The sequence below is a fragment of the Anabrus simplex genome, chromosome X, assembly GCF_040414725.1.
Source record: "Anabrus simplex isolate iqAnaSimp1 chromosome X, ASM4041472v1, whole genome shotgun sequence".
NCBI classification, from domain to species: domain Eukaryota; kingdom Metazoa; phylum Arthropoda; class Insecta; order Orthoptera; family Tettigoniidae; genus Anabrus; species Anabrus simplex.
In genome coordinates, this window is record NC_090279.1 from 190376510 (window position 1) to 190391455 (window position 14946).

General features: G+C 43.0%; 1 protein-coding gene across 2 annotated transcripts in view; it reads left to right on the plus strand.

Annotated features, from left to right (window-relative positions):
* LOC136886481 (phenoloxidase 2) overlaps window positions 1–14946 on the plus strand; it is a 127290-nt gene that overhangs the window by 52207 nt on the left and 60137 nt on the right. For both annotated transcript variants that reach the window (XM_067159284.2, XM_067159282.2), the window contains exons 6-7: window positions 5120–5270; window positions 14034–14135. In XM_067159284.2, the coding sequence (XP_067015385.2) occupies window positions 5120–5270; window positions 14034–14135 (253 nt within the window). The remainder of the gene's footprint in view (window positions 1–5119; window positions 5271–14033; window positions 14136–14946) is intronic.

The following is a 14946-nucleotide window of genomic DNA, read 5'->3' on the forward strand; positions in this document are numbered from 1 at the left end:
GGCACTGTCGGTGGCTCCAAGTAGCCTATGCAGTGGCCTCTATGGTATCCTTACAACCGTCCCTTAGTCCTCACTCACTTACAAGCCGCAGCAAACCAAACATTTAATCTTCATTTTCTTACCACCCATTCCGGCCTAAATTCGCACTTCCACTTTACTCCGTTAGAAACCCTTGTCTGAACACATCCCCAGCCCCCTCAGCTCCTGCACCCACATCCTAGCATCGCATCCTTCCCAATATTTTTAATCACTGAATACACTTACATCCTGTTAAATGTCGTCTTGTGCGTGCATCACGAAATTAATATTACTCTTCACATATTGGCCCCTCTATCTTCAGAAGAGATCATCATGGTGAAGGAATCAACGGAAAATTTCTAATCAGCACTGTGTTAAACTTTGGAACTTCATACAGGACTGTAAAGATAAAACTCATTAATTTATGTTAATATCTCAAGTACCGTCAAACTGTAAACCGTATTTAAGTATCAATGTACAAAAAACAAAAATATATATGCCCTCCCCCTCAAAAAAATGAAAATAAAAATTATATGCCCTCCCCCACAACAAAAAACCCTTCCTTTACCCACCTTCCTTTCCCATTATATTAATCCTTGCACACATCCCCGATAATTAAATACCATCCGCACACACCTCCTAACTCCATACATCAAACTACCCTCCTCCCCATACCATCACTCCTTCTCCAACCTGCCGAAACTCCTGGCCAGAGTGAAGGCGTTACCTTCAGGGTGGCCCGCCTCTCCCCTTCAGGGAGGGGAATGAAAACTAGAAATAGATGGGCCTCCACGGTATGCACTAGCCATGCGTCTTGGTGAGTGTGCTATTTACCAACTGATGAGCCCAACTTAGAACACGGGGGCGAATTGCTGGCAACCAGGAATGAGTTAGCTGGAAAATTTAAAATGTCCAATAACGGGCCATGTATGCTGGGACCTTTGTAAATTATGAACTTGAAGCTCAAGACTGTAAATTATCAATTCTTGGTTTTTCTGTTTTGTACCAAAATTGCTCCGTACCTGAAATCTTGTTCTTTCACCAAGTGAAGTGTTTTGTTAAAATTTAAGATCTGAAAAGAAATTAACCTTAATTTTTAAATTTTAAATTCATCTTTGACTATCGTAGATAGACCCATTCCAGCCCGCACCTTCTTTCACCTCTGTGATCCACGAAAACTCGGTAACAGTAACAATGGATAAAGCACATATGGTGCCTTGGAAAATGTCAGGGCGTCTCCTACCGAAGAAAGCGGAGAGGAATCATATTTGCATATTTGCTGGATAATGGGGAATTATGATAAGGGATGAATGTTTTCAAGAGACATCTGTGTGTATGTAGTCATGGCTTTCCATCAATACATCACAGCCTGCACGGTTGCTAGGTAATATCGTGTCACACATTTTGTATTGCTAATTTCATGGTGCAGATTTTCAGATGACCCCCAGCCATTTTTGAGGTTGCTACAAGGAAAATTAAAACTGTACTGGTGCCATACCAATCCATGATGTTCATCACCCAGGAAGTTCTTCTTTGGCCTTCTATCTTATCCTCAGTCACTAGCTGTATGTTCCTGTACTTGTTGTTCCACGTCATGCAGATGAAATATTCATGTTTTCGATTTTTGATGGAAAATAGGACTTAAGCTCTCTTTTCTATTCTATCCATCAGTTTGGAATTTCTTGTTCTTTCCATTCAGGTGATTTGTAACATTTGCCAGTAGACCCACATTTCAAAGGCTTCCAATCTTTTTCACTGTGTTAGGGTCAAAGTCCATCCTTTTTCCCTTTGTGTATATCAGTGTGGGAAAGATTAATTCAAAGTCTTGGATCCAACTTTAGATGACAATCACTTATGAGTTTCATATTTTTGAAAGTGTTTCATATTCTTTTCTCTTAACCCGTTGGGTGGGCGATGCGGCGAGATCCACGGCTACAAGTAGCTTGCTCGGTGGGCAACGCAGATATATCCGCCGATTCAAATTATATTTTTTTTCTCAGTTGCCTGCCTGCAGAGGTTTATTTTCTTTTCAGCAGCGTATTCCGGATGAGTCTGCCCTCCGATGAGAATTTTTTCAACTATATTCTCCTAATACCAATGTGTCATCCATGAGTTGCAACATAAAGAACGCAACTGACATCCAGGCAAGAACGACCTAAGGCCTAATAGCTCCGCGCTGAAGCTTTAGCTCACCGCCTAATCGTCCCTTGGATGTAATAATATTGCTGTTGAAGGGATTTCTAGAGATTATGACACTGAAAATACCTCTCTGACGACATTTTAGAACTGTGACCTGATTTATTATCCCCTTCCTTCACGACTGTAGTGTGTGTTTATCGCGAGTAACTCAACATTTTATTATCGTATGCATCCGTAATATTTTATGATTTCCGTCCAAACTGCTGAGACCAGGGTTCTATTCAATCCTTTTTCTTACATTTTTTCCGCTAAAATATCTGTAACGAATTACCGGCCCCCACTGTTAGAGGAAGATGAGTTACGGGTCATGATAAACAAAATATTGGAATTTAGTGGGGAGAATTGTGATATTAGTGAAGTAAGTTCTGCCGAAGGGGAATTCGTAAGCGACAGGAAATTACCTGGAATAAGCACTACAGGCTTGAATATACAGGGTTTGGGCGTAGCTGATGCAGATGTTCAGCAGTCGCAAAAGAGACAACACATGTTCGATTCCAGTTCAAGTAGCGATCATGACAGTGACAGTTGTGACGATAATACTGATTAGAATCCAAACATTGCAAGTTCTTCATCAACTTATACTGAAAATGGACAAAGAAATTCCCGCTTTGACCCAAATTTCCTTCGTGATGTAAAGAGAGTGTTTTAGGGCAAACAAAACTGAGCGAAATATTTTAATTACTTTTTATGACGAGATATGCCAGAACATAGCTGAACAGACAAAAGATGCCGAGCAGGAAATCGCACATAAAACCCAGTTTAGAAAGTCAAAAGGAAGGAATCGAGATCAAGACCGTGCCCGAAGAAATAAGAACAAAATAAAGCTTCTTATGGCCATACTGTTGCCGCAGGGGATTGTACAGAAACCTAAATTAGGACACTATTTCTCGCAGTCACTTGTTCACTACGCCTATTTTCTGTGAGCTGATGACACAGAAGAGATTTTCTCGCCAGATTGAGTGGCCTGACCCCAACGTGGCAGGTTGGATTCTGGCTCAGACCGGTGGTATTTGAAGGTGCTCAAATACGTCGGCCTCTTGTAAGCAGATTTACTGGCATGCAATAGAACTCCTGCGGGACTAAATTCCGGCACCTCAGTGTCTCCGAAAACCGTAAAAGTAGTTACTGGGACGTGAAGCCAATAACATTATTATTATTATTATTATTATTATTATTATTATTATTATTATTATTATTATTATTATTATTATTATTATATTTTCCTACACAGCTTTATACATATCTCTGACAATGAGGTGAATAATGCACAACTTCCTCCAAAACTATTGGAGAAAAATCCAGTAATTGACCACCTGTTAGCAAAATTTTCGGATGGCAAAATATCAATTGATGAGAGCATCTTACTATGGAAAGGGTAGCTAGGGCGGAATGTTTACATAATGAGAAAACGATCGTGTTTTCGAATGGAATTATATAAATTATGCGAAGGCGAGACAGGTTATATAACATGACCTGTTTCCGTGTGTATCGTAATGAACAGCAGTAAAAACATAACACTGTGAAGACTGTAAATACTGTAAATATTACCTGTATTGTAGTGTAATGTAGTCCGTTTATGTCACTTAGTAATTGTAGGGAGGCTATATAAACTTGATCCCTCGAATGCGCTAACCAACATAACAGAAAATTTTGTGAGTATTATAATTTATACTATTGCACATCTTTTAAGTATATGTAAACTTTATAAATCTACAATTTACATTTACATTTCCAGGCAGAGATTGATAGTAAACTGCCCAAAATATTCAGGTGAAAGTTACTGTATAAACAAAACACAGAGCTTTGCTGTTAGGAAGAAGCAATCTCAATATTACAGTGTGAAAGCACTTAGTACGTTTTTGCACAAAGTATTGAAAAATGAAAATAATAGAATTTTTCAAGAATTAAATACACTATATTCAGGTAAATATTTCTCTTTCGGCCCTTCAATAGTTCATTTTTGTCTAACATTGTTTTAACCACGTAATTCAATATTTTCTTCAATCAGGGAAATCGCTCCCCACCTGAGAGTGAGCTAGTGTGTACCGAGCTCCCCGCTTAAGGGGTTAACTGTATTCCCACTCTGCATTCTCCACAACTCTGGTCTTTTTCCCCTTACATTTTCTCTCAAACATCTCAAGACTTTGATATAATTCCAGCAGTTCACCATTTGAAGCTTGGGAAGGAATTCATGGCAAACAGCACAATTGATGTCACTAAGGACCGTCAACAATGTTCAACATATCGAGCCGCACTTCCTTCAATCTTGATGAAATTTTTTGACAGTTGCAACACACACTGAATGCACTTGCAAACTGAAATGAAATGGCGTATGGCTTTTAGTGCCGGGAGTGTTCGAGGACATGTTCGGCTCGCCAGGTGCAGGTCTTTCGATTTGACACCCGTAGGTGACCTGCGTGTCGTGATGAGGATGAAATGATGATGAAGACGACACATACACCCAGCCCCAGTGCCAGTGAAATTAACCAATGATGGTTAAAATTCCTGACCCTGCCGGGAATCGAACCCGGGACTCCTGTGACCAAAGGCCAGCACGCTAACCCTTTAGCTATGGAGCCGGACACTTGCAAACTGACTTCTGCTGAATGATAATTGTTCCAGAAATGCATGAGAAATGGCTGGTTACTCAGGCAGTGTACCACTATACAGCAACACATACTGGAAACTGCTACAGCTTCACGTCTGCACAGTATTTTAAACTTCATTTAATTTTTGAACAGGCTTTGTATGAATAAGGATGAGAAGGATATTCAGGTACTACAGTGGCCGTCTGTGTAGAGTCTTGTCCTACTCTAGGTGACTTGGCTGATCTCTATATGCTAACAGCATAGTCACGGTATTAATTGCCCGATTCCCACACACTTTTTATCTTGTTCACCAGGTATAACGCTGAACGCTTCAGCAACAAACTGAGTCGTGCGAAGAGGCTCATCAATTGGGATGAACACATCAAGGAAGGATATTTCCCTAAACTAGATAGTCTGATAGCCAGCCGAGTATGGCCTCCGCGGCAAGCTCATTCCGTGCTCCACGTAAGTAGATTTGTATTTTAATACATACAAGGGTTGGTTTTTATGTTTTGGCAACTATTTTATTTGTTGAACATAGCATATATATATATATATATATATGTGGTTCTAAGTTTTACAGGCCTTCATTGTGATCACCAGAGTCACATACAATGTGTTTTCTGTGATGCAGAAGCCGTTGTGTCCCGTTGGTACTGCTCAGTCTGTCGATGGTGTGAAGAGAGCAATCCATGGCCTGTTAAACATCTTTAATTGTACGGAAGCGTTTCCTGCGTAGAGACTCCTTCATCTTGGGGTTTAGATCAAAGTCACGGGGATTTAACTCTTTCACTCTGACTGCTGTAGCTGTTGGGAGGGAGCTGTGCCTTGCACCCGGTGCACTGCTGTAGCAGTCGTGCTGGAGCTGTGCCTCATAGCCGGTCGACTGCTGGGGAAGGTCGGCGTTGGAGGTTTCTCATGGCTGTCTTGAGAGTCTATAGTTACGACTATGATCACCAGATGACAGGAGTAACCAGTTCGAAGGCGCATCCAATGTCCGGTATGCTACTCACTTTGCGCCTAGGCGAATCCAATGTCCGGTATGCTACTCACTTCGCGCCTAGGTGAATCCAATGTCCGGTATGCTACTCACTTGACGCCTTCTTCTTCTTCTTCTTAAGACATCGTCTCCAAACGGAGGTAGACGATCCACACGGCCAGCTCTGATCTTGATGTTGCAGCCATGCCATATGAATTTATTGGAATATCTCTCAGGATCTTTAATGCAGTGGTTTCCCGTTGCCTTGTGCATCCTAATGCCGTTCACCAAACTGGTTCCTCCGCCTTTGGGAACAATTTCTTGTCCCCAGGACAATAGAGTGCCCTTACCCATACCCGCTCATCCACTCTCAAAGAGACTGTTGGCACTTGGTATAGGGGATCTCCTTATACCGGGAGATAATCGGTCCCTTCATTCGTTAGCCGCCTGCATATAAAATATAATTTTTATATGCAGTCGTTGCCCCCTCTCTAGCACGGGGAGGTGAATGTCAGGATTTCACCGTCATTGAAACAAGGACCAAATGGCATTTCCTTGTATCTCTGGTTCTTTAGAGAGGACTTGACGCCTAGGCGAATCCAATGTCCGGTATGTTACTCACTTCGCGCCTAGGCGAATCCAATGTCTGGTATGCTACTCACTTCGCGTCTGGGCTAATCCAGGGTCCGATATGCTACTCACTTTGCGCCTAGTCAAATCCAATGTCCGGTATCCTACTCGCTTCGCACCTAGGCGAATCCAATGTCCGGTATGCTACTAACTTTGCGCCTAGGCGAATCCAATGTCCGGTATGCTACTCACTTCGTGTCTAGGCTAATCCAATGACCGGTATGCTACTCATTTTGCGCCTAGGCGAATCCAATGTCTGGTATGCTACTCACTTCACACCTAGGCGAATCCAATGTCCGGTATGCTACTCAATTTGTGCCTAGTTTCTTCCCTGTGTTGACATGCTTGTGCTTCTTGACTTAGCTTCCAATCGCTTTGAAATTCTGAAAGACCTGATGATGGCAGGAAGATGACGATGATAGTGATTTGTCATCTGATTCTGGTGACAGAACGACTTCAATCACACCTTCTACTTCAGGCACGTTTGCTACTCCAGTTACCGCTTTGTTGTCTAAAAGGTCATCCTACTTTTATGATTTGACTGAAGACGAAGATAGTTAAGATGAAGATCAGGTGCCTGAACCACCGAGCAGAAAACTAAATTAGAAAAAAGGAGAACCTAAATCCGAAGAAACATAAGTTCGACGCAGTTAATTCTGGGTTGAAAAGTTTGGTGGACAGTACTAGCATGTTAAGTTTCTTTCAGCTGTTTTTAACACGAGTGTCATAACTCTTCTGTGCGAGGAGGATGAAAAGTGCTAAAAATATTGTCATAAGCATTGCACTGAATATGTATTATAAATAAAATACTTTAACCTCTTCCTGTCCTCTACTCATGTCACAAGTGAACTGCGGACTGGAGAGTGGAGCGAGACACGTATCCCGTACAGTGGGCTCGGCGAACCACCCGCTGCTCGCAGATTGTTTTGTGAAAATGAACTAAAGCACGCTGCATTAATGGCCACTTATTGGTATGCATTAAAATCACATGGAAATCATAGGCAAGAATCAGCATTGCCTTCACATTGGTGAGGGACACACACAGGCACAGTCTGTACATGTTCCTCACTTACTGGTGGGTGACCAGATCGAGGCACGTCCTTGTCGAAAAGCTGCAACCCACCTTGCTACCGGAGCAGCACTGCACGCCTCTTGCAGTCCTTGGTGACACTGTCGTGCCGTGTGACCTCCAGCACAGTGAATTTTTAACCAGTTTCTCTGTTCATGCTTGGAAAACATGGCAACTGTTTTTTGCGAACTCTTGCTCGCAGCTGCTCATCTTCACTTCGCCACTGTGAACGGACGTGAAGAGAAAAGGCTGAGATCATGTGGTCTGAGGGAGGGGACGCAGGTCAACAACCCTCGGTAAGAATGGCAGAACCCTGCATCCTTGCACGGCTGCGCTGGAGCATGGCTGCCAATACTTAAAAACCAACCTACTGTATGTATATTACCCTATTACTACAATGAAGAAATTTTGGCTGCTTGGTATGGACCTGTAAGTTTGTATTTGGGAAATGGTAGATTTCAATTGTCCCACACCGAGCTCGATAGCTGCAGTTGCTTAAGTGCGGCCAGTATCCAGTATTCGGTCGATAGTAGGTTCGAACCCCACTGTCGGCAGCCCTGAAGATGGTTTTCCGTGGTTTCCCATTTTCACATCAGGCAAATGCTGGGGCTGTACCTTAAATAAGGCCACGGCCGCTTCCTTTCCACTCCTAGCCCTTCCCTGTCCTGTCGTCGCCATAAGACCTATCTGTGTCGGTGCGACGTAAAGCAACTAGCAATTGTCCCATCGGCAGTCTTGAGAATAGTTTTCCTTTTTATTCCATTTTCACAGCAGACAAATGCTGCTTCTTCTTCTTCTTCTTCTTCTTCTTCTTCTTCTTCTTCTTCTTCTTCTTCTTCTTCCTCCTCCTCTTTTCCCATTTCCAGTCTTCTGGCTCGGGTTATGAATCAAGGACTTCCACAGTTTTCTATCTCTCCACCACTCTCTTCCTTCCTCCAATATTTCTTTTACTTTCACTCCTCTCTTCTCTATACTCTCCTTCACCATATCTGTCCACCTCTTTCTGAGCCCTCCCCGTTGTCTTCCTCCTATTATTTTCTCTATAAATACTCACTTTGGAATTCTATCCTCTTCTATTCTCATCATGTGTCAATACCATTTCAGCTTGCTGGTCTCTATCTTGTCTTGCAGTTTAGGGAAACCAATTCTCTTTCTGATTTCTACATTCCTGATTTTATCCTTTCATGTCTTTCCAATTTGGCAGGCACAGGGACTGGGTGTATGTGTCGTCTTCATCATAATTTCAACCTTATCCCGATGTACAGGTTGCCTACGGGAGTCAAACCAAAAGACCTGCATCTGGCGAGCCGAACTTGTCCTCGGAAACTCCCGGCACTGAAAGTCATATACCATTTCATTCATTTACGAATTATTCTTCTAAGGAATTTCATCTCAGCTGCTTGGATTCTGCTTTTGTCATGTTTTGTTGTTGTCCATGTGCCCACTGCATATGTGTAATACACAGAATACAGAATTTTGGTGCATTTCTGTGGGACGTCCCGATTGCACACTATCCATCTCACACATTGGTAAGACCCATTGGCTCCTTGGATTCTCTTTCCAATTTTTTCACTTATTTTCTCATGCAAGTATACTTCCCAAATATTTGAAGCTTTTTCCAACTTCTAATGGTCTTCCGTTTACTTCAATATTCCCTCTTTCTTCTCTGTTACCTCTTGTCATCACTACTGTCTTACTCTTCTCTACACTTATTTTCATTCCATATTCCTCAGTCAATAATAATGTCATAGGCTTTACATCCCATTGACTACTTTTACGGTTTGCGGAGACGTTGAGGTGCCAGAATTTACGTGCCAATAAATCTACCAACACGAGGCTGACATATTTGAGCACCTTCAAATACCACCAGACTGAGCCAGGATCAAACCTGCCACGTTGGGGTACCCCTGTGGGTGGGGGACGCACACGAAGAATTCATCCACGGAATCCCCTGCCTGCCGTACGAGGCAACTAAAAGGGGTGACCAAGGGATAATCAAATTAGAACCATGAAATTGCTTGTGATTAGTACCATCATGTGAGGAACACCATGGGTCACTTTTACTTGCGCGTAGTACCACTATGTTGGGTACCAAATAGGTCTGTGATTAGTAGCAAATGAGAGCGTGACGTCTCTTACAGTACCTGTGATTAGTAGCACTATATGAGCGACTATATAACCCCATCATTGGTTGATTTCGCTGGCACGAGGGCTGGGTGTAGGTGTCGTCTTCATCATCACTTCATCTTCATCACAACGTGCAGGTCGCCTACGGGAGGCAAATCAAAAGACCTGCACCTGGTGAGCCTAACATGTCCTTGGACACTCCCGGCAATAAAAGCCATACGCCATTCCATTCCACCATGGGATGAGGTAACCCATAATTCTGGCTTGCCTATGATTAGTACCCACTGTATGAGGAACACACCGGGATAGTATGAGTCCCTGTGGTTAGTACCCTTATGTGATGAACACCATAGGTCTGCATTGCCTGTAAATGGTGCCACAATGTGCGAAACAGTGTAGGTCTGTAATAAATGTGCAAATTTCATTACCTGTGAGTAGTACCATAATGTGTGGAATACCACAAGTCTACGCTATTCTTGATTAGAACCGCAACATAACAAATACCATAGTTCTACTTTCGTACAGATAAATACCATCGTGAAGGGCCGCTGACTTGAATTTTGGACCCCTCTTTTGACCACAAGTATCGATTCAGTATTGTGCTATAGAAGCAGTCCCTTGGTCAGTAATACTATTGTTCTACACCAGCTTCTGTGCATGTGAGGGACTGTGGGTCGGTTCCACTGATCGTTTTAAATTCATATGTCCCTCCCTCCCTCCCTCTGTCTCTCCTCTATTTTGAATTGTGGTCATTGGATATTTTTGGGCTTTTAATTTGTTATTTCATTTCATTTCATATCATTTCGTACCATTAGGGGACAATGACCTAGATGTTAGGCCCCTTTAAACAACAAGCATCATAATCATCAACCAAGTTGGGGTCAGACGGCCAGCGCCTCAACCGTCCGAGCCACTCATCCCGGATATTCCTCTCTCTCCTGATTCCATACAGTAACTTGTTCTTGGCCAGGCTGAGGCGCTGGCCTTTGGACACCAACTTGCGAGGTTTGAGCCTGGCTCAGTCCAGTGGTATTTGAAGGATATCAAATACTTCGACCTCGTGTCGGTAGATTTACTGGCACACAAAAGAACTCCTGCGGGACTACATTCAGCACCTCGGTGTCTCCGAAAACCGTAAAAATAAAGTAGTTAGTGAGTTATAAACAAATAACGTTGTTGTTATTATTAATTTGTTCTTGTACTTCGGTTTCATCTTCTCCCCATATTACTATATCATCTGCAAAGACTAAGGCTTTTGTCTCCTTGCTTCTCATTTTTTGTTGTATACTCTTGTGGATTTCATCCATGACTGTGATGAAGAGTAGAGGGGATAATACACTTCCTTGTCGAAGTCCTGATTCTACATTAAACCAGTCTGTTTGTCCTATCTAGTCTTCACACTATTTGCACACTGGTGCTGCTGTACCTTAATTCAGACAACATACAATAGAGGGAGATTTAATTGATCCACCTTTTTTGAATACATAATATGTTGTTCATATAATCGCAACTTTTTTAAAATTCATTACCGGTTTCGGTGTCTATGGACACCATCATCAGCTGAAACAGGTTGTGTGAACAAAGATATAAAAGTATGTAGTAGATATAATAAACCCTCAGTAATAAGTGACATCAATAAGATAAGGTAAACACACAATGCTTAAAAGAATATAAACAAGTTATGTGCTTGTTGGTCAAAGTATAAAATGAAAGTGAGGATATTAACAAATGTTTAAAGACTTGATCACTTTGGAATGATTAAAAAGTCTCAAGTGTAGCACTGCTAAACACTAGGTTAAATAAAACATGGACATCCAAAAATTGTCATGGGATGCAGTCCTTCCACAGAGTATTGATAATAAAGTTACATAAGTAAGTTTGCTGGTGGCTTGTAACATCAAATCATAAAAAGAAGCTGTCATTTATGAGGTACTCAAAGAAGTGGATCATATTGCAGGCAAAGAGAAAGTGAATATATGGCCCAAAAAGTTCTCGATCCAAATCGGAACCTGAAGTATGAAAAGAAAATTAAGAGTTAAAATGAGATATTGGGAATAGGGCAAAATACTATAAAGTTAAGTAGGAGACTCACCTCAAACAGCCTAATATATGCGTGGAGAGTGGCAAGGAGCAAGTGCTAGAGTATGCTAGAAGCATTGACCATTGCTAAGGGAGGAAAAGGGGTGGGTCAGGAATGGGGAGAGAAGGGGTGATGGAGGGGGCGGAGTCAGATGGGCATGGTAGGGAAGGATAACGTAATAACGTGTGACATATAATCTGAAAAAACAAGCTATTTTTAGGGAGTTTAACACTGTTGAGAACTGAAATAAGAGAATCAAATAAAATTCTGGGCTTTTCGGAAATGTCGTTCAAGATGAGATTAGGATTGAAGTCTTGGTCTAGATGTATATAACAGGCTTCTGTGATATCTAGTAGGGGGCCTTTGCTCAATGTGTCTAATATTGTTAAATCTTGATCTAATCCATTAAATTTATGTTTATAATCTTGTGTGTGCTGACCAACTGTGGAAAACCTATTGTATTTAATTGCATTGGGATGTTTCGGCATATCTAAACTTGAAGCTCCTACCAGTTTGTCCTATATATGAACTGTTACAGTTATTAATTCAGACACAGAATACTTCCTCCCCAGTCCTTTCTCTTTCCAGTCATACATGCATACATACATACATACATGCATGCATACATACATACATACATACATACATACATACATACATACATACATACATACATACATACATACATACATACATACATACATACATACACTGACTGACAGAGCAAATGGAACACCAAGAAGGAGTGGTCAGAACTTTATGCCAATTGCAGGGTAGACTGACGTCACTGAGGTATGCTCATGATGTGAAATGCGCCGCTGTGCTGCGCACGTAGCGAACGATAAATGGGACACGGCGTTGGCGAATGGCCCACTTCGTACCGTGATTTCTCAGCCGACAGTCGTTGTAGAACGTGTTGTCGTGTGCCACAGGACACGTGTATAGCTAAGAATGCCAGGCCGCCGTCAACGGAGGCATTTCCAGCAGACAGACGACTTTACGAGGGGTATGGTGATCGGGCTGAGAAGGGCAGGTTGGTCGCTTCGTCAAATCGCAGCCGATACCCATAGGGATGTATCCACGGTGCAGCGCCTGTGGCGAAGATGGTTGGCGCAGGGACATGTGGCACGTGCGAGGGGTCCAGGCGCAGCCCGAGTGGCGTCAGCACGCAAGGATCGGCGCATCCGCCGCCAAGCTGTGGCAGCCCCGCACGCCACGTCAACCGCCATTCTTCAGCATGTGCAAGACACCCTGGCTGTTCCAATATCGACCAGAACAATTTCCCGTCGATTGGTTGAAGGAGGCCTGCACTCCCGGCGTCCGCTCAGAAGACTACCATTGACTCCACAGCATAGACGTGCACGCCTGGCATGGTGCCGGGCTAGAGCGACTTGGATGAGGGAATGGCGGAACGTCGTGTTCTCCGATGAGTCACGCTTCTGTTCTGTCAGTGATAGTCACCGCAGACGAGTGTGGCGTCGGCGTGGAGAAAGGTCAAATCCGGCAGTAACTGTGGAGCGCCCTACCGCTAGACAACGCGGCATCATGGTTTGGGGCGCTATTGCGTATGATTCCACGTCACCTCTAGTGCGTATTCAAGGCACGTTAAATGCCCACTGCTACGTGCAGCATGTGCTGCGGCCGGTGGCACTCCCGTACCTTCAGGGGCTGCCCAATGCTCTGTTTCAGCAGGATAATGCCCGCCCACACACTGCTCGCATCTCCCAACAGGCTCTACGAGGTGTACAGATGCTTCCGTGGCCAGCGTACTCTCCGGATCTCTCACCAATCGAACACGTGTGGGATCTCATTGGACGCCGTTTGCAAACTCTGCCCCAGCCTCGTACGGACGACCAACTGTGGCAAATGGTTGACAGAGAATAGAGAACCATCCCTCAGGACACCATCCGCACTCTTATTGACTCTGTACCTCGACGTGTATCTGCGTGCATCGCCGCTCGCGGTGGTCCTACATCCTACTGAGTCGATGCCGTGCGCATTGTGTAACCTGCATATCGGTTTGAAATAAACATCAATTATTCATCCGTGCCGTCTCTGTTTTATCCCCAACTTTCATCCCTTTCGAACCACTCCTCCTTGGTGTTGCATTGTCACTGTCAGTCAGTGTACATACATACATACATACATGCATACATACATACATACATACATACATACATACATACATACAAACATACATACAATTATCAATAAACCTATTAAGAGAGACTTTGGAAAACAAAGAAAACAGTTCTTTGCTTCTGCTGTAAAATTAGTTAAAATGGACCTACAAGGTTTTCATTGTTAGGTGTCAATACACCTTGGAAACTTTTGATGTTTCAGGACATTAACCGAGAGGAACAGCGTATTGTATTTGATATCCAGGACTTGGAACGCTGGAGAGATCGTCTCTATCAAGCCATTCATACTGGATGGGTTCGAAATGTAAGTAATATTTGAAATCTATTTGGATGCCCAACCTTTGATATCCAGAATCAGACAAACAAAAGCTAAAACTATGCTACCAAGTGAGTGGCTGCACATTTTAAGTCAGTAGCTGTCAGCTTGCCTTAGTGAAATAGTTGGTTCGAACGAACCCCGCTGTCGGCACCCCTGAAGATGTTTTCCTGTGGTTTTTCCATTTTCTCACCAGGTAAAGGCTGGGGCTCTACCTTAATTAAATCCACAGTTCCTTCCTTCCCATTCCTACCCCATCGTCGCCATAAGACATATCTGTGTCAGTTCAATGTAAAGCAAATTATGTAGAATGCTTGGTAAATGGTCACAAAATGTAATCTTGCACATCCTAAGTGACTGTAACAACAATAATGGGTACAACAGCTAGTTCTATTTACAAAGGGCACTAGGAAAGTTTTGCAATACGCAAAAACGGTTGGCTGGACACCCCTGTTAATTGAGGGATGAAAAGAGGGGTGAAAACCGGTCTAGAAGACAGCAAGGCACGACCTGCACACCAGTTGTTACCAAGCAGTGGGATTGAAAGCAAATTAAGATGTCAGTGTGGTCTAAAGTTGAATATTGCGCAATTATCCGCTACAGTTTTGCTTGTGGATTAAATGTTGACCAGTGCATGGAGGAAATGACTCCTGTGCTGGGGAAAGACTGTCCACATCAGACAACAATTTTCCGCTGATAGAAAGAGTTCCAGAGGGGAAATTTTGGGGTTGAAGACTATCCTCTTTCCGGGCGACTGTCTGAATCAATGGCTGAGGAAAACATTGAAGCTGTGAGGAAA